Genomic DNA, 21,186 nt, shown 5'->3' on the forward strand with positions numbered 1-21,186 from the left:
ACAGAGAAAGGGATAGAAGGAGAGACAGAGAGAGGGATAGAGGGAGAGAGAGGGATAGAAGGAGAGACAGAGAGAGGGAGAGAGAGGGAGAGACAGAGAGGGAGAGAGAGAGGGATAGAAGGAGAGACAGAGAGAGGGATAGAGGGAGAGACAGAGAGGGAGAGAGAGAGGGATAGAAGGAGAGACATAGAGAGGGATAGAGGGAGAGACAGAGAGGGAGAGAGAGAGGGATAGAAGGAGAGACAGAGAGAGGGATAGAGAGAGGGATAAAGGGAGAGACAGAGAGAGGGATAGAGGGAGAGACAGAGAGAGGGATAGAGGTAGAGACAGAGAGAGGGATAGAGGTAGAGACAGAGAGAGGGATAGAGGTAGAGACAGAGAGAGGGATAGAGGTAGAGACAGAGATAGAGGTAGAGACAGAGAGAGGAATAGAGGTAGAGACAGAGGGATATAGGTAGAGACAGAGAGAGGGATAGAGGTAGAGACAGAGAGAGGGATAGAGGTAGAGACAGAGAGAGGGATAGAGGTAGAGACAGAGAGAGGGATATAAGGAGAGACAGAGAGAGGGATAGAGGGAGAGAGAGAGAGAGGGATAGAGGTAGAGACAGAGAGAGGGATAGAGAGAGAGGTATAATTTTATTTTTATTTTTTTATTTTACCTTTATTTAACTAGGCAAGTCAGTTAAGAACAAATTCTTATTTTCAATGACGGCCTAGGAACAGTGGGTTAACTGCCTGTTCAAGGGCAGAACGACAGATTTGTACCTTGTCAGCTCGGGGGTATGAACTTGCAACCTTCCGGTTACTAGTCCAACGCTCTAACCACTGCCGCCCCATTAAGGGAGAGAGAGAGAGGGATAGAGGTAGAGACAGAGAGAGGGATAGAGGGAGAGACAGAGAGGGATAGAGGGAGAGACAGAGAGGGATAGAAGGAGAGAGAGAGAGGAATAGAGGGAGAGACAGAGAGGGATAGAAGGAGAGACAGAGAGAGGAATAGAGGGAGAGAGGGATAGAGGGAGAGACAGAGAGAGGGATAGAGGGAGAGACAGAGAGAGGGATAGAGGGAGAGAGAGGGAGAGACAGAGAGAGGGATAGAGGGAGAGACAGAGAGAGGGATAGAGGGAGAGACAGAGAGAGGGATAGAGGGAGAGACAGAGAGAGGGATAGAGGGAGAGACAGAGAGAGGGATATAGGGAGAGACAGAGAGGGATATAGGGAGAGACAGAGAGAGGAATAGAAGGAGAGACAGAGAGAGGGATAGAGGGAGAGACAGAGAGGGATAGAAGGAGAGACAGAGAGAGGAATAGAGGGAGAGAGGGATAGAGGGAGAGACAGAGAGAGGGATAGAGGGAGAGACAGAGAGGGAGAGAGAGAGGGATAGAAGGAGAGACAGAGAGAGGGATAGAGGTAGAGACAGAGAGAGGGATAGAGGTAGAGACAGAGAGAGGGATAGAGGTAGAGACAGAGAGAGGGATAGAGGTAGAGACAGAGAGAGGGATAGAGGGAGAGACAGAGAGGGATAGAGGGAGAGACAGAGAGGGATAGAAGGAGAGAGAGAGAGGAATAGAGGGAGAGACAGAGAGGGATAGAAGGAGAGACAGAGAGAGGAATAGAGGGAGAGAGGGATAGAGGGAGAGACAGAGAGAGGGATAGAGGGAGAGACAGAGAGAGGGATAGAGGGAGAGACAGAGAGAGGGATAGAGGGATAGAGGGAGAGACAGAGAGAGGGATATAGGGAGAGACAGAGAGAGGGATATAGGGAGAGACAGAGAGAGGGATAGAAGGAGAGACAGAGAGAGGGATAGAGGGAGAGACAGAGAGGGATAGAAGGAGAGACAGAGAGAGGAATAGAGGGAGAGAGGGATAGAGGGAGAGACAGAGAGAGGGATAGAGGGAGAGACAGAGAGAGGGATAGAGGGAGAGACAGATAGAGGGATAGAGGGAGAGACAGAGAGAGGGATATAGGGAGAGACAGAGAGAGGGATATAGGGAGAGACAGAGAGAGGGATAGAAGGAGAGACAGAGAGAGGGATAGAGGGAGAGAGAGAGGGATAGAAGGAGAGACAGAGAGAGGGAGAGAGAGAGGGATAGAAGGAGAGACAGAGAGGGATAGAGAGAGGGATAAAGGGAGAGACAGAGAGAGGGATAGAGGTAGAGACAGAGAGAGGGATAGAGGTAGAGACAGAGAGAGGGATAGAGGTAGAGACAGAGCGAGGGATAGAGGTAGAGACAGAGAGAGGGATAGAGGTAGAGACAGAGAGAGGGATAGAGGTAGAGACAGAGAGAGGGATAGAGGTAGAGACAGAGAGAGGGATATAGGTAGACAGAGAGAGGGATAGAGGTAGAGACAGAGAGAAGGATAGAGGTAGAGACAGAGATAGAGGTAGACACAGAGAGAGGAATAGAGGTAGAGACAGAGGGATATAGGTAGAGACAGAGAGAGGGATAGAGGTAGAGACAGAGAGAGGGATAGAGGTAGAGACAGAGATAGAGGTAGACACAGAGAGAGGAATAGAGGTAGAGACAGAGGGATAAAGGGAGAGACAGAGAGAGGGATAGAGGTAGAGACAGAGAGAGGGATAGAGGTAGAGACAGAGAGAGGGATAGAGGTAGAGACAGAGCGAGGGATAGAGGTAGAGACAGAGAGAGGGATAGAGGTAGAGACAGAGAGAGGGATAGAGGTAGAGACAGAGAGAGGGATAGAGGTAGAGACAGAGAGAGGGATAGAGGTAGAGACAGAGAGAGGGATATAGGTAGACAGAGAGAGGGATAGAGGTAGAGACAGAGAGAAGGATAGAGGTAGAGACAGAGATAGAGGTAGACACAGAGAGAGGAATAGAGGTAGAGACAGAGGGATATAGGTAGAGACAGAGAGAGGGATAGAGGTAGAGACAGAGAGAGGGATAGAGGTAGAGACAGAGATAGACACAGAGAGAGGAATAGAGGTAGAGACAGAGGGATATAGGTAGAGACAGAGAGAGGGATAGAAGGAGAGAAGAAAAGACAGAGAAGGGATTTTAGATCAAAGTGATGTTTGTCTCCTAGCCACCAGGGCCGATTTAGGTCTGCATGAGTCTAGTGGTTGGAGATGCATTTAACACAGCTGCCTGTGATGACACAGATCTGATGAGACAGGCAGTCAGGCAGAGGAGCAGGCAGAGGCAGCTTAGGGCTGGCTCAACTACCGTATAACCGTGTAACCGACTGTTATGGATGAAGAGCGTCATGAAAACAATAACTATCATAATCGTTTAAAAAATATATTTTTTTACATGGCATTCTTTGTAATGTCAGTTGAGTTGAATCAACAAATCACAACACATATTTTAGCATATCATTCACTAGCTGCCAGTCCACCCATTACGCCGTCATTGACTTGAAAGGGGACGCCCACTCTATTTATTCTATTTCTATGGCAGCAAATGCAATCAGGAGCAGAGAGCAGAAAATGTGCATAATTTCGTATATAAACGGTTATTGAGGTCACCACGGTCATTTGGCTGGCCAATTACCGTCAAATAAAGTTCCATGACCGTCACAGCCCTAAGGCAGGCAGGCAGAGAGGCAGGCAGGCAGAGAGGCAGGCAGGCAGAGAGGCAGGCAGGCAGAGAGGCAGGCAGGCAGAGAGGCAGGCAGGCAGAGAGGCAGGCAGGCAGGCAGAGAGGCAGGCAAGCAGAGAGGAAGGCAGGCAGAGAGGCAGGCAGGCAGAGAGGCAGGCAGGCAGGCAGAGAGGCAGGCAGGCAGGCAGAGAGGCAGGCAGGCAGAGAGGCAGGCAGGCAGAGAGGCAGGCAGGCAGAGAGGCAGGCAGGCAGGCAGGCAGAGAGGCAGGCAGGCAGGCAGGCAGAGAGGCAGGCAGGCAGGCAGAGAGGCAGGCACTGAACTGTACATGTCCTTGCTTCTCCCCGCACCCCACCCTCTACAGACTCTCTGCTCTGCAATACCCATTACCTCCTCAGAAAACACACCACCAAAACCACAGCACCCTTTCCCTTATGTATCTATGCAGAGTATGTGCGCGTGTATGTGCTGTATAAACACAGTATGTACACATGTTTTCTGTGTGAATAATACAAGTGTACAGTACCAGTCAAAAGTTTGGACACACCTACTGATTCCAGGTTTTTCTTTATTTTCACCATTTACTACATTGTAGAATAATAGTGAAGACATCAAAACAATGAAATAACACATGGAATTATGTAGTAACAAATAAAAAGTGGTAAACAAATCAAAATGTATTTTATATTTGAGATTCTTCAAAGCAGCTTTGCACACTCTTGGCATTCTCTTAACCAGCTTCATGAGGTAGTCACCTGGAATGCATTTCAATTAACAGGTGTGACTTGTTAAAAGTGAATTTGTGGAATTTCCATCCTTCTTAATGCTTTTGAGCCAATCATTTGTGTTGTGACAAGGTAGGGGTGGTATACAGAAGATAGCCCTATTTGGCAAGAACAGCTTAAATAAGCAAAGAGAAACGACAGCACATCATTACTTTAAGACATGAAGGTCAGTCAATCTGGAAAATGTCAAGAACTTTCTTCAAGTGCGGTCGCAAAAACCATCAAGCGCTATGATGAAACTGGCTCTCATGAGGACCGCCACAGGAAAGGAAGACCCAGAGTTACCTCTGCTGCAGAGGATAAGCTCATTAGAGTTACCAGCCTCAGAAATTGCAGCCCAAATACATGCATCACAGAGTTCAAGTAACAGACACATCTCAACATCAACTGTTCATAGGAGACTGCGTGAATCAGGAATTCAAGGTCGAATTGCTGCAAAGAAACCACTACTTAAGGACGGCAATAATAAGAAGAGACTTGCTTAGGCCAAGAAACACCAGCAATGGACATTAGACCGGTAGAAATCTGTTAAATTTTTGGTTCCAACCCCTGTGTCTATGTGAGATGCAAAGTAGGTGAACGGATGATCTCTGCATGTGTGGTTCCCACCGTGAAGCATGGAGGAGGAGGTGTGATGGAGTGGGGGTGCTTTGCTGGTGACACTGTCAGTGATTTATTTAGAATTCAAGGCACACTTAACCAGCATGGCTACCACAGATTCTGCAGCAATACATCATCCTATCTGGTTTACTCTTAGTGGGACTATAATTTGTTTTTCTACAGGACAATGACCCAACACACCTCGTGGCTGTGTATGGGCAATTTGACCAAGAAGGAGAGTGATGGAGTGCTGTATCAGATGACCTGGCCTCCACAATCACCTGACCTCAACCCAATTGAGATGGTTGGGGATGAGTTGGACCGCAGAGTGAAGGAAAAGCAGCCAACAAGTGCTCAGCATATGTGGGAACTCCTTCAAGACTGTTGGGAAAGCATTCCAGGTGAAGCTGGTTGAGAGAATGCCAAGAGTGTGCAAATCTGTCATAATGGGTGGCTACTTTGAAGATTCTAAAATACATTTTGATTTGTTTAACACTTTTTTGATTACTACACGATTCCATGTGTGTTATTTCATAGTTATGATGTCATCACTATTATTCTACAATATAGAAAATAGTAAAAATAAAGAAAAATGCCTGAATGAGTAGGTGTCCAAACTTTTGACTGGTACTGCATGTGCATGCATGGGTGTGTGTACGCGTGTGTGAACTCCATGCGGCCTGCATGAAATATTTAGAGGTGAGGATGGAGATGTCCATACGACGGGATTGGCTGGGGACGTGTCATGATCCTCGGGAGGGCCAGGGGGTTATGGGTAATGGCTGTCTGGCCCACCCACTCATTATTTCCATGTTCAACCCTGAGCAAATGACCTTCATGCCTGAGATTGTCTCTCCTCCTCCTCAGACAACTGACAGTGTAAGGCAAGACCTGCTTCCTCCATCATCAACGATTTCCACCAAACAAACAGCTAAGCTGATGAATGCTGCTGCTCACTAGACTAGACACATTTCATAGGATTTTACAGCTGAATGACTGCTGATGTCCTCATGTCAGCTATAATGGACCACTTTCCTTTCATGCAACTTGATCAGCAAAAGCAATAGCTAAGTGACCAGGCGAGACAGAAAAACTAAAAAAACATGAACTTTTCCCCCCATTCACATTACTTTGTGGAAAACACATACATGTAACAGACTATACCAACATAGTAGCAGACGTAGGCAGAGACACAGACACCAACATAGTAACAGACGTAGGCAGAGGCACAGACACAGACACCAACATAGTAACAGACGTAGGCAGACACAGACACCAACATAGTAGCAGACGTAGGCAGAGACACAGACACCAACATAGTAACAGACGTAGGCAGAGACACAGACACCAACATAGTAACAGACGTAGGCAGAGACACAGACACAGATACCCACATAGTAACAAACGTAGGCAGAGACACAGACACCAACATAGTAACAGACGTAGGCAGAGACACAGACACAGATACCCACATAGTAACAGACGTAGGCAGAGACACAGACACCAACATAGTAACAGACGTAGGCAGACACAGACACCAACATAGTAACAGACGTAGGCAGAGACACAGACACCAACATAGTAACAGGCGTAGGCAGAGACACAGACACCAACATAGTAACAGACGTAGGCAGAGACACAGACACAGATACCAACATAGTAACAGACGTAGGCAGACACAGACACAGATACCAACATAGTATCAGACGTAGGCAGAGACACAGACACCAACATAGTAACAGACGTAGGCAGAGACACAGACACAGATACCAACATAGTAACAGACGTAGGCAGAGACACTGACACAGATACCCACATAGTAACAGACGTAGGCAGAGACACAGACACCAACATAGTAACAGACGTAGGCAGACACAGACACAGACACCAACATAGTATCAGACGTAGGCAGAGACACAGACACAGATACCAACATAGTAACAGACGTAGGCAGAGACACAGACACAGATACCAACATAGTATCAGACGTAGGCAGAGACACAGACACAGACACCAACATAGTAACAGACGTAGGCAGAGACACAGACACAGATACCAACATAGTAACAGACGTAGGCAGACACAGACACAGATACCAACATAGTAACAGACGTAGGCAGAGACACAGACACCAACATAGTAACAGACGTAGGCAGAGACACAGACACCAACATAGTAACAGACGTAGGCAGAGACACAGACACAGATACCCACATAGTAACAAACGTAGGCAGAGACACAGACACCAACATAGTAACAGACGTAGGCAGAGACACAGACACAGATACCCACATAGTAACAGACGTAGGCAGAGACACAGACACCAACATAGTAACAGACGTAGGCAGAGACACAGACACCAACATAGTAACAGACGTAGGCAGAGACACAGACACCAACATAGTAACAGACGTAGGCAGAGACACAGACACAGATACCCACATAGTAACAGACGTAGGCAGAGACACAGACACCAACATAATAACAGACGTAGGCAGAGACACAGACACCAACATAGTAACAGACGTAGGCAGAGACACAGACACAGATACCCACATAGTAACAAACGTAGGCAGAGACACAGACACCAACATAGTAACAGACGTAGGCAGAGACACAGACACAGATACCCACATAGTAACAGACGTAGGCAGAGACACAGACACCAACATAGTAACAGACGTAGGCAGAGACACAGACACCAACATAGTAACAGACGTAGGCAGAGACACAGACACCAACATAGTAACAGACGTAGGCAGAGACACAGACACCAACATAGTAACAGACGTAGGCAGAGACACAGACACCAACATAGTAACAGACGTAGGCAGAGACACAGACACAGATACCAACATAGTAACAGACGTAGGCAGAGACACAGACACCAACATAGTAACAGACGTAGGCAGAGACACAGATACCAACATAGTAACAGACGTAGGCAGAGACACAGACACCAACATAGTAACAGACGTAGGCAGAGACACAGACACAGATACCAACATAGTAACAGACGTAGGCAGAGACACAGACACCAACATAGTAACAGACGTAGGCAGAGACACAGACACAGATACCAACATAGTAACAGAAGTAGGCAGACACAGACACCAACATAGTAACAGACGTAGGCAGAGACAGACACAGATACCAACATAGTATCAGACGTAGGCAGACACAGACACCAACATAGTAACAGACGTAGGCAGAGACACAGACACAGATACAAACATAGTAACAGACGTAGGCAGAGACACAGACACCAACATAGTAACAGACGTAGGCAGAGACACAGACACAGATACCAACATAGTAACAGACGTAGGCAGAGACACAGACACCAACATAGTAACAGACGTAGGCAGAGACACAGACACAGATACCAACATAGTAACAGACGTAGGCAGAGACACAGATACCAACATAGTATCAGACGTAGGCAGAGACACAGACACCAACATAGTAACATACGTAGGCAGAGACACAGATACCAACATAGTAACAGACGTAGGCAGAGACACAGACACAGATACCAACATAGTAACAGACGTAGGCAGAGACACAGACACCAACATAGTAACAGACGTAGGCAGAGACACAGACACAGATACCAACATAGTAACAGACGTAGGCAGAGACACAGACACCAACATAGTAACAGACGTAGGCAGACACAGACACCAACATAGTAACAGACGTAGGCAGAGACACAGACACAGATACCAACATAGTATCAGACGTAGGCAGACACAGACACCAACATAGTAACAGACGTAGGCAGAGACACAGACACCAACATAGTAACATACGTAGGCAGAGACACAGATACCAACATAGTAACAGACGTAGGCAGAGACACAGACACAGATACCAACATAGTAACAGACGTAGGCAGAGACACAGACACCAACATAGTAACATACGTAGGCAGAGACACAGACACAGATACCAACATAGTAACAGACGTAGGCAGAGACACAGACACAGATACCAACATAGTAACAGACGTAGGCAGAGACACAGATACCAACATAGTAACATACGTAGGCAGAGACACAGACACAGATACCAACATAGTAACAGACGTAGGCAGAGACACAGACACAGATACCAACATAGTAACATACGTAGGCAGAGACACAGACACCAACATAGTAACATACGTAGGCAGAGACACAGACACCAACATAGTAACAGACGTAGGCAGAGACACAGACACCAACATAGTAACATACGTAGGCAGAGACACAGACACCAACATAGTAACAGACGTAGGCAGAGACACAGACACCAACATAGTAACAGACGTAGGCAGAGACACAGACACCAACATAGTAACATACGTAGGCAGAGACACAGACACCAACATAGTAACATACGTAGGCAGAGACACAGACACAGATACCAACATAGTAACAGACGTAGGCAGAGACACAGACACAGATACCAACATAGTAACAGACGTAGGCAGAGACACAGATACCAACATAGTAACATACGTAGGCAGAGACACAGATACCAACATAGTAACATACGTAGGCAGAGACACAGACACAGATACCAACATAGTAACAGACGTAGGCAGAGACACAGACACCAACATAGTAACAGACGTAGGCAGAGACACAGACACCAACATAGTAACAAACGTAGGCAGAGACACAGACACCAACATAGTAACAGACGTAGGCAGAGACACAGATACCAACATAGTAACATACGTAGGCAGAGACACAGACACCAACATAGTAACAGACGTAGGCAGAGACACAGATACCAACATAGTAACATACGTAGGCAGAGACACAGACACCAACATAGTAACAGACGTAGGCAGAGACACAGATACCAACATAGTAACATACGTAGGCAGAGACACAGACACCAACATAGTAACAGACGTAGGCAGAGACACAGACACCAACATAGTAACAGACGTAGGCAGAGACACAGACACCAACATAGTAACATACGTAGGCAGAGACACAGACACCAACATAGTAACATACGTAGGCAGAGACACAGATACCAACATAGTAACATACGTAGGCAGAGACACAGACACCAACATAGTAACAGACGTAGGCAGAGACACAGACACCAACATAGTAACAGACGTAGGCAGAGACACAGATACCAACATAGTAACATACGTAGGCAGAGACACAGACACAGATACCAACATAGTAACAGACGTAGGCAGAGACACAGATACCAACATAGTAACATACGTAGGCAGAGACACAGACACCAACATAGTAACAGACGTAGGCAGAGACACAGACACAGACACCAACATAGTAACATACGTAGGCAGAGACACAGATACCAACATAGTAACATACGTAGGCAGAGACACAGATACCAACATAGTAACATACGTAGGCAGAGACACAGACACCAACATAGTAACAGACGTAGGCAGAGACACAGACACCAACATAGTAACAGACGTAGGCAGAGACACAGACACCAACATAGTAACATACGTAGGCAGAGACACAGACACCAACATAGTAACATACGTAGGCAGAGACACAGACACAGATACCAACATAGTAACAGACGTAGGCAGAGACACAGACACAGATACCAACATAGTAACAGACGTAGGCAGAGACACAGACACAGACACCAACATAGTAACAGACGTAGGCAGAGACACAGACACAGATACCAACATAGTAACAGACGTAGGCAGACACAGACATAGATACCAACATAGTATCAGACGTAGGCAGAGACACAGACACCAACATAGTAACATACGTAGGCAGAGACACAGACACAGATACCAACATAGTAACAGACGTAGGCAGAGACACAGACACAGATACCAACATAGTAACAGACGTAGGCAGAGACACAGACACAGATACCAACATAGTAACAGACGTAGGCAGAGACACAGACACCAACATAGTAACAGACGTAGGCAGAGACACAGACACAGATACCAACATAGTAACAGACGTAGGCAGAGACACAGATACCAACATAGTAACAGACGTAGGCAGAGACACAGACACAGATACCAACATAGTAACAGACGTAGGCAGAGACACAGACACAGATACCAACATAGTAACAGACGTAGGCAGAGACACAGACACAGATACCAACATAGTAACAAACGTAGGCAGAGACACAGACACAGATACCAACATAGTAACAGACGTAGGCAGACACAGACACAGATACCAACATAGTATCAGACGTAGGCAGACACAGACACAGATACCAACATAGTAACAGACGTAGGCAGAGACACAGACACCAACATAGTAACAGACGTAGGCAGACACAGACACAGATACCAACATAGTAACAGACGTAGGCAGACACAGACACAGACACCAACATAGTAACATACGTAGGCAGAGACACAGACACAGATACCAACATAGTAACAGACGTAGGCAGAGACACAGACACAGATACCAACATAGTAACAGACGTAGGCAGAGACACAGACACAGATACCAACATAGTAACAGACGTAGGCAGAGACACAGCCACAGATACCAACATAGTAACAGACTTAGGCAGAGACAGACACAGATACCAACATAGTAACAGACGTAGGCAGAGACACAGACACAGATACCAACATAGTAACAGACTTAGTCAGAGACACAGACACAGATACCAACATAGTAACAGACGTAGGCAGAGACACAGATACCAACATAGTAACAGACGTAGGCAGAGACACAGACACAGATACCAACATAGTAACAGACTTAGGCAGAGACACAGACACAGATACCAACATAGTAACAGACGTAGGCAGAGACACAGACACAGATACCAACATAGTAACAGACGTAGGCAGACACAGACACAGATACCAACATAGTATCAGACGTAGGCAGAGACACAGACACCAACATAGTAACATACGTAGGCAGAGACACAGACACAGATACCAACATAGTAACAGACGTAGGCAGAGACACAGACACAGATACCAACATAGTAACAGACGTAGGCAGAGACACAGCCACAGATACCAACATAGTAACAGACTTAGGCAGAGACAGACACAGATACCAACATAGTAACAGACGTAGGCAGAGACACAGCCACAGATACCAACATAGTAACAGACGTAGGCAGAGACACAGACACAGATACCAACATAGTAACAGACGTAGGCAGAGACACAGACACCAACATAGTAACAGACGTAGGCAGAGGCACAGACACCAACATAGTAACAGACGTAGGCAGAGACACAGACACCAACATAGTATCAGACGTAGGCAGAGACACAGACACAGATACCAACATAGTAACAGACGTAGGCAGAGACACAGACACCAACATAGTAACAGACGTAGGCAGAGACACAGACACCAACATAGTAACAGACGTAGGCAGAGACACAGATACCAACATAGTATCAGACGTAGGCAGAGACACAGACACCAACATAGTAACAGACGTAGGCAGAGACACAGACACCAACATAGTAACAGACGTAGGCAGAGACACAGACACAGATACCAACATAGTAACAGACGTAGGCAGAGACACAGCCACAGATACCAACATAGTAACAGACGTAGGCAGAGACACAGACACAGATACCAACATAGTAACAGACTTAGTCAGAGACACAGACACAGATACCAACATAGTAACAGACGTAGGCAGAGACACAGCCACAGATACCAACATAGTAACAGACGTAGGCAGAGACACAGACACAGATACCAACATAGTAACAGACGTAGGCAGAGACACAGACACAGATACCAACATAGTAACAGACGTAGGCAGAGACACAGACACAGATACCAACATAGTAACAGACGTAGGCAGACACAGACACAGATACCAACATAGTATCAGACGTAGGCAGAGACACAGACACAGACACCAACATAGTATCAGACGTAGGCAGAGACACAGACACAGACACCAACATAGTAACATACGTAGGCAGAGACACAGACACAGATACCAACATAGTAACAGACGTAGGCAGAGACACAGCCACAGATACCAACATAGTAACAAACGTAGGCAGAGACACAGACACAGATACCAACATAGTAACAGACGTAGGCAGAGACACAGACACAGATACCAACATAGTAACAGACGTAGGCAGAGACACAGACACCAACATAGTAACATACGTAGGCAGAGACACAGACACAGATACCAACATAGTAACAGACGTAGGCAGAGACACAGACACAGATACCAACATAGTAACAGACGTAGGCAGACACAGACACATATACCAACATAGTAACAGACGTAGGCAGAGACACAGACACCAACATAGTAACAGACGTAGGCAGACACAGACACATATACCAACATAGTAACAGACGTAGGCAGACACAGACACAGATACCAACATAGTAACAGACGTAGGCAGACACAGACACAGACACCAACATAGTAACAGACGTAGGCAGACACAGACACAGACACCAACATAGTAACAGACGTAGGCAGACACAGACACAGATACCAACATAGTAACAGACGTAGGCAGAGACACAGACACAGATACCAACATAGTAACAAACGTAGGCAGACACAGACACAGATACCAACATAGTAACAGACGTAGGCAGACACAGACACAGATACCAACATAGTATCAGACGTAGGCAGAGACACAGACACCAACATAGTAACAGACGTAGGCAGACACAGACACAGATACCAACATAGTATCAGACGTAGGCAGAGACACAGACACCAACATAGTAACAGACGTAGGCAGACACAGACACAGATACCAACATAGTAACAGACGTAGGCAGACACAGACACAGATACCAACATAGTAACAGACGTAGGCAGAGACACAGACACCAACATAGTAACAGACGTAGGCAGAGACACAGCCACAGATACCAACATAGTAACAGACGTAGGCAGACACAGACACAGATACCAACATAGTAACAGACGTAGGCAGACACAGACACAGACACCAACATAGTAACAGACGTAGGCAGACACAGACACAGATACCAACATAGTAACAGACGTAGGCAGACACAGACACAGATACCAACATAGTAACAGACGTAGGCAGACACAGACACATATACCAACATAGTAACAGACGTAGGCAGAGACACAGACACCAACATAGTAACAGACGTAGGCAGAGACACAGACACAGATACCAACATAGTAACAGACGTAGGCAGAGACACAGATACCAACATAGTAACAGACGTAGGCAGAGACACAGCCACAGATACCAACATAGTAACAGACGTAGGCAGAGACACAGACACAGATACCAACATAGTAACAGACTTAGTCACAGACACTCAATCCCATACTGTATGGATAATGCACATAATATACCGGACTTTCATGCCATCATAGACACACACACATCCCATAAAGTATAATGTGGCTTACCATGATAATGAAGGTGACAGGTCCTATGAAGCTCCAAATGAAGTGGTTATCCACCCTCAGCCAGCAGCTGCAATGGAACATGGTCATGTGATCAGGTGATCGACATCCCTCAAGAGCAAATGATCTATTCTGTCTCCCCCACTGTGACTGTGACATCTCTGCATTTTCTACACTCTAAAAACACAGCAGCATTTATCACAATGTATCCTACTGATCAGTAGCCAGCCTGGCTTTTAGACTAGCTAGATGACATGATGATATAGTTACTACAGCAATAGAATAGTGATTGTCATTCTGGACCACAGAGAGAACCTGACCTTGAACACATTCTGGCTGTGAGCCATACAACAGCACTGGTATTGCATTCATGACTTCAGTCTGCCAATGTCTACAATTGAGAGAGCAGTCTGGCTATACTTTTGACCCTAAACACAGTCAAAACGTACGCACAAATAGTTCCTACAAGATTTGTGCTGAAGCTACTGTATGTATTATCAGATAATATGTTCATTCAAATGCAGGGAGTGCTGCACTACAGACCCAAATGTAAAAAGAATACCCAATTTACATAACTCCCTCTGGAGAAAGAAAAGCCTGCGACAAATCATATGGCTTGTTTCTTGGATAAAGGCCACTGGAGAAGAAAAGTTTAAAGAATTAAGGTCAAGAGAGAAAAAACTGTCTCACAGAGAACACACCAGACCAGAGCAACCAACCGGCCAGACAACTCATTAATGTAGTAGTTTTGCTCACAGCTTTCCTCTATGACAGGGTGTACATTTGCCAGGAGGCAGAGGCAGTGGGAGACTGGGGCCTGTGATGTAGCTCTCATTAGCAATATATCTATCTATGTGCGAAGAAAGGGAGTCTTGATCTGGAGCTGGCTGGCTTGGGAGACCTGACGCTCTCTGCACCAAGAAAGGAAGATAGATACTGTTGAATGATCCCAGTTTTATTGTGCAGCGTTTCCACCCCAAGGTCAACATTTGAAGAGGGTATCTATCTTTATTTCTATCTTTCTTGACATTACTTTTCGTACCCTGCACCTGGCGGTTACTGGACGCACGGGCACTACAAAGAGAAGGTCTACAGATGTGATAAGATGTTACTTACGCTCTCGGTGTCCCGTAGCTGCGGTAGTCGATGGCGGCCGAGATTCCCACCACCACAGCGGGAAAGAGGTATCCTGAGGCGTAATAGTACTTCCTGCGGGAGAACTCACTCTCAAACACCTCAACCAGCATGAGGTAGAGCTGCACGCCCTCCAGGCACATCCAGGCAAACGCCGCGAGGAAGAAGAAATGAAGAACGACCGCAATGATGGAACACACCAGCTGGGATGGGGACACATTTAAAGGTTACACATAGCGCGGTACAGGGACAGTGGCATTGAAGCTGCATTGAGACCAAGGAAGTTAAAGTAGGCATAGATAACTGGAACATATTCCCTGGGAACACAATGATAATTAGCCAAAATAACTGTGCATCGAAGCCCACTCCGATCCATGTGTACGCTCTGGGGGCACCCGCACTCCTTACCTTGGGTTCAGTCATATTGATGCCCACAAGAAAGACCAGCTCAGCAATGAAAAGGTTGAGGCAGAGGTTCTTGTGGATGGTGTTGCGGTCGCTCTGAAGGCCCCTGAAGAAGCAGAAGGTGAAGAGGCTGATGGCCAGACACACCAGCGACACAGCGATTCCCATCCGGGTTATCACCGTCAGCAGCAGCTCATGGACACTCCCCTCTGCCTGGAGGACAGGGCAGAGAGACACAAACCGCCGGAGTTAGAACCAATAACTTGCCGGATCTAAGACCTAACATGACAATGGGGTTAGAAGCAACAACCTGCCGGATGTACCTAAACACAGGGGGTGGTTAGACCTAATAAGCTTTTCTTTGTTGCAAAGACCTTTTTATCTTATTCAAATGTTAGGGAATACAATGAGTAGGAAGACAGAGACAACGCTATCTAGTACAGTACCACCGCCATCTTCCTTTCTCAGGCCACTTTAAACAAATCCCGTTCCCAACATTTATCAGTATATGCTATATAATCTTAAATAAACCCAATAATCTGGTATAATGATATATACAGATATTTATAAAGGGATTTAACTCAGCATCTAGCTGAACCAATCAGAAACATGAGGCAACACAGGAGGGAGGGTTTAGACCCAATAGCCTGCCGGAAAACATAAAACATGACAGACTTCATGTCCCCATCAACGAACCTTGGCATAACATGAATGTCCTGGCTCACTGAGGGTTTGAAAACTCAACATCTACTGCAGGAAACAGATGATGCCCTGCCAATGTAAAGTCCTTAGTAAGCGGTCACAAAAGCGCGACATGTTATAACATATATTGGGGGATCGCATTATAAAATGACATTGTGTGGGATCACTCTGTGAAGGGATCGCATTATAAAATGACATTGTGTGGGATCACTCTGTGAAGGGGTGACATTATAAAATATAGTGTGGGATCACTCTGTGAAGAGATGACATTATAAAATATAGTGTGGGATCACTCTGTGAAGGGATGACATTATAAAATACAGTGTGGGATCACTCTGTGAAGGGATGACATTATAAAATATAGTGTGGGATCACTCTGTGAAGGGATGACATTATAAAATATAGTGTGGGATCACTCTGTGAAGGGATGACATTATAAAATACAGTGTGGGATCACTCTGTGAAGAGATGACATTATAAAATATAGTGTGGGATCACTCTGTGAAGGGATGACATTATAAAATATAGTGTGGGATCACTCTGTGAAGAGATGACATTATAAAATATAGTGTGGGATCACTCTGTGAAGGGATGACATTATAAAATATAGTGTGGGATCACTATGTGAAGAGATGACATTATAAAATATAGTGTGGGATCACTCTGTGAAGGGATGACATTATAAAATACAGTGTGGGATCACTATGTGAAGAGATGACATTATAAAATATAGTGTGGGATCACTCTGTGAAGGGATGACATTATAAAATATAGTGTGGGATCACTCTGTGAAGAGATGACATTATAAAATATAGTGTGGGATCACTCTGTGAAGGGATGACATTATAAAATATAGTGTGGGATCACTCTGTGAAGAGATGACATTATAAAATACAGTGTGGGATCACTCTGTGAAGAGATGACATTATAAAATATAGTGTGGGATCACTCTGTGAAGAGCTGACATTATAAAATATAGTGTGGGATCACTCTGTGAAGGGATGACATTATAAAATACAGTGTGGGATCCCTCTGTGAAGGGGTGACATTATAAAATATAGTGTGGGATCACTCTGTGAAGGGATGACATTATAAAATACAGTGTGGGATCACTCTGTGAAGAGATGACATTATAAAATATAGTGTGGGATCACTCTGTGAAGGGATGACATTATAAAATATAGTGTGGGATCACTCTGTGAAGAGATGACATTATAAAATATAGTGTGGGATCACTCTGTGAAGGGATGACATTATAAAATATAGTGTGGGATCACTCTGTGAAGAGATGACATTATAAAATATAGTGTGGGATCACTCTGTGAAGGGATGACATTATAAAATATAGTGTGGGATCACTATGTGAAGAGATGACATTATAAAATATAGTGTGGGATCACTCTGTGAAGAGATGACATTATAAAATACAGTGTGGGATCACTCTGTGAAGAGATGACATTATAAAATATAGTGTGGGATCACTCTGTGAAGGGATGACATTATAAAATATAGTGTGGGATCACTCTGTGAAGGGATGACATTATAAAATATAGTGTGGGATCACTCTGTGAAGAGATGACATTATAAAATATAGTGTGGGATCACTCTGTGAAGGGATGACATTATAAAATATAGTGTGGGATCACTCTGTGAAGGGATGACATTATAAAATATAGTGTGGGATCACTCTGTGAAGGGATGACATTATAAAATATAGTGTGGGATCACTCTGTGAAGGGATGACATTATAAAATATAGTGTGGGATCACTCTGTGAAGAGCTGACATTATAAAATATAGTGTGGGATCACTCTGTGAAGGGATGACATTATAAAATATAGTGTGGGATCACTATGTGAAGAGATGACATTATAAAATATAGTGTGGGATCACTCTGTGAAGGGATGACATTATAAAATATAGTGTGGGATCACTCTGTGAAGGGATGACATTATAAAATACAGTGTGGGATCACTCTGTGAAGAGATGACATTATAAAATATAGTGTGGGATCACTATGTGAAGAGATGACATTATAAGATATAGTGTGGGATCACTATGTGAAGAGATGACATTATAAGATATAGTGTGGGATCACTCTGTGAAGAGATGACATTATAAAATATAGTGTGGGATCACTCTGTGAAGAGATGACATTATAAAATATAGTGTGGGATCACTCTGTGAAGGGATGACATTATAAAATATAGTGTGGGATCACTATGTGAAGAGATGACATTATAAGATATAGTGTGGGATCACTATGTGAAGAGATGACATTATAAGATATAGTGTGGGATCACTCTGTGAAGGGATGACATTATAAAATATAGTGTGGGATCACTCTGTGAAGGGATGACATTATAAAATATAGTGTGGGATCACTCTGTGAAGGGATGACATTATAAAATATAGTGTGGGATCACTCTGTGAAGGGATGACATTATAAAATATAGTGTGGGATCACTCTGTGAAGGGATGACATTATAAAATATAGTGTGGGATCACTCTGTGAAGGGATGACATTATAAAATATAGTGTGGGATCACTCTGTGAAGGGATGACATTATAAAATATAGTGTGGGATCACTATGTGAAGAGATGACATTATAAAATATAGTGTGGGATCACTCTGTGAAGGGATGACATTATAAAATATAGTGTGGGATCACTATGTGAAGAGATGACATTATAAAATATAGTGTGGGATCACTCTGTGAAGAGATGACATTATAAAATATAGTGTGGGATCACTCTGTGAAGAGATGACATTACAAAATACAGTGTGGGATCACTCTGTGAAGAGATGACATTATAAAATATAGTGTGGGATCACTCTGTGAAGGGATGACATTATAAAATATAGTGTGGGATCACTATGTGAAGAGATGACATTATAAAATATAGTGTGGGATCACTCTGTGAAGGGATGACATTACAAAATACAGTGTGGGATCACTCTGTGAAGAGATGACATTATAAAATACAGTGTGGGATCACTCTGTGAAGAGATGACATTATAAAATATAGTGTGGGATCACTCTGTGAAGGGATGACATTATAAAATATAGTGTGGGATCACTCTGTGAAGGGATGACATTACAAAATACAGTGTGGGATCACTCTGTGAAGAGATGACATTATAAAATATAGTGTGGGATCACTATGTGAAGAGATGACATTATAAAATATAGTGTGGGATCACTCTGTGAAGGGATGACATTACAAAATACAGTGTGGGATCACTCTGTGAAGAGATGACATTATAAAATACAGTGTGGGATCACTCTGTGAAGAGATGACATTATAAAATACAGTGTGGGATCACTCTGTGAAGAGATGACATTATAAAATATAGTGTGGGATCACTCTGTGAAGAGATGACATTATAAAATATAGTGTGGGATCACTCTGTGAAGGGATGACATTATAAAATACAGTGTGGGATCACTCTGTGAAGGGCTGATTAAAGTGTGTGTCACAACCCATGAAAATGAACACATTTCAACGTAGGCTATGCAAAAAAAATAGACGGCTTCACCATCCAGAATATCACTCAGGGACAGTGGTCTGAACATGAGGTAATGCGTTCCGTGATATGAGTCATTTTATTGAGGGCAGGCCAGGAGGAGTTGTAGTTGAGGTGTAGGGCTGGTGTGACGGGAAGACCTAGCTCAGGGACTCTGGTTTCTCCTTGTGGTGAAGGGTTGTAAAGGTTCGGGGTTTGTGAAGGGAAGAGTTCATGAGTTGGGACATGTTATTATATAAACCACAAACTTACGTTCCACGTTTATTACTGGGTAGATGCTTGCAGCACATTATATTCATCATAAATTGGATTGTAATTGCATTTTGCTTGCAAATGGATCTCACCTACTTCATGTCGTTGAGTGGAAATGCAAATTAAAGAAGCGTTATGCAGGGCCACCGTGTACGTTTTCCTGTGTATGATTCCAGCAGACGTGCGTGAAGGCTATTAGTCACGGACCATAGGTAAAATGTCATTTATTTCCAATAATGTTTCAGCTAGCTCTCACTACAGTATCTTATGCCTGCGATCTCCTGCTTTTTTGCTTACGGCAAAGTAAGTGACAGCCTCCTTCCGCTTCTCTCCACATACATTAACTAACCCCATTCCTCACCTCAACTCCCATCCCTCCAACAATCCCCCCCACATACATTAACTAACCCCATTCCTCACCTCAACTCCCATCCCTCCAACAATCCCCCCCACATACATACTGTACAGTACATACGACGAGGGGGATGGGGTAGATTCACTAGTCCTTAAATCCCAAATCAACCCCTAGCCCCTACCCCATAGAGCAGGGATGGGCAACTTTGATGGGGGTGGGGGCCATAAAAAAAATCAACTCATCATGAGGGACCACAGTGGCTCTCGGGTCTGGGTACCCACATCCATACCCACACTTGCAGTCATTTCTTACACATACAGCACTAGTCAAAAGTTTAGACACACCTACTCATTCCAGGGTTTTTCTTTATTTTTTACAATTTTCTACATTGTAGAATAATCAAAACTATGAAATAACACATACGGAATCATGTAGCAACCAACAAAAGTGTTAAAACAAAGC

The 21,186-nt window shown here is 44.5% G+C and overlaps 1 protein-coding gene across 8 annotated transcripts in view; it reads right to left on the bottom strand.

The window, feature by feature from the left end:
* The window catches only part of LOC110530452 (adhesion G protein-coupled receptor L2), a 149,572-nt gene that overhangs the window by 20,536 nt on the left and 107,850 nt on the right, over positions 1-21,186 (bottom strand). For all 8 annotated transcript variants that reach the window (XR_016482582.1, XM_036986080.2, XM_036986075.2 and 5 more), the window contains 3 exons: positions 15,891-16,100; positions 15,465-15,685; positions 14,352-14,418 (listed from right to left, as the gene is read on the bottom strand). Coding sequence is in view for 7 of the 8 variants with exons in the window: in XM_036986080.2 (XP_036841975.2) it covers positions 14,352-14,418; positions 15,465-15,685; positions 15,891-16,100 (498 nt within the window). In the remaining variant the exon portion in view is untranslated. The remainder of the gene's footprint in view (positions 1-14,351; positions 14,419-15,464; positions 15,686-15,890; positions 16,101-21,186) is intronic.

This window comes from Oncorhynchus mykiss, chromosome 8, assembly GCF_057628025.1.
Source record: "Oncorhynchus mykiss isolate SJ-2025 chromosome 8, ASM5762802v1, whole genome shotgun sequence".
NCBI classification, from domain to species: Eukaryota; Metazoa; Chordata; class Actinopteri; order Salmoniformes; family Salmonidae; genus Oncorhynchus; species Oncorhynchus mykiss.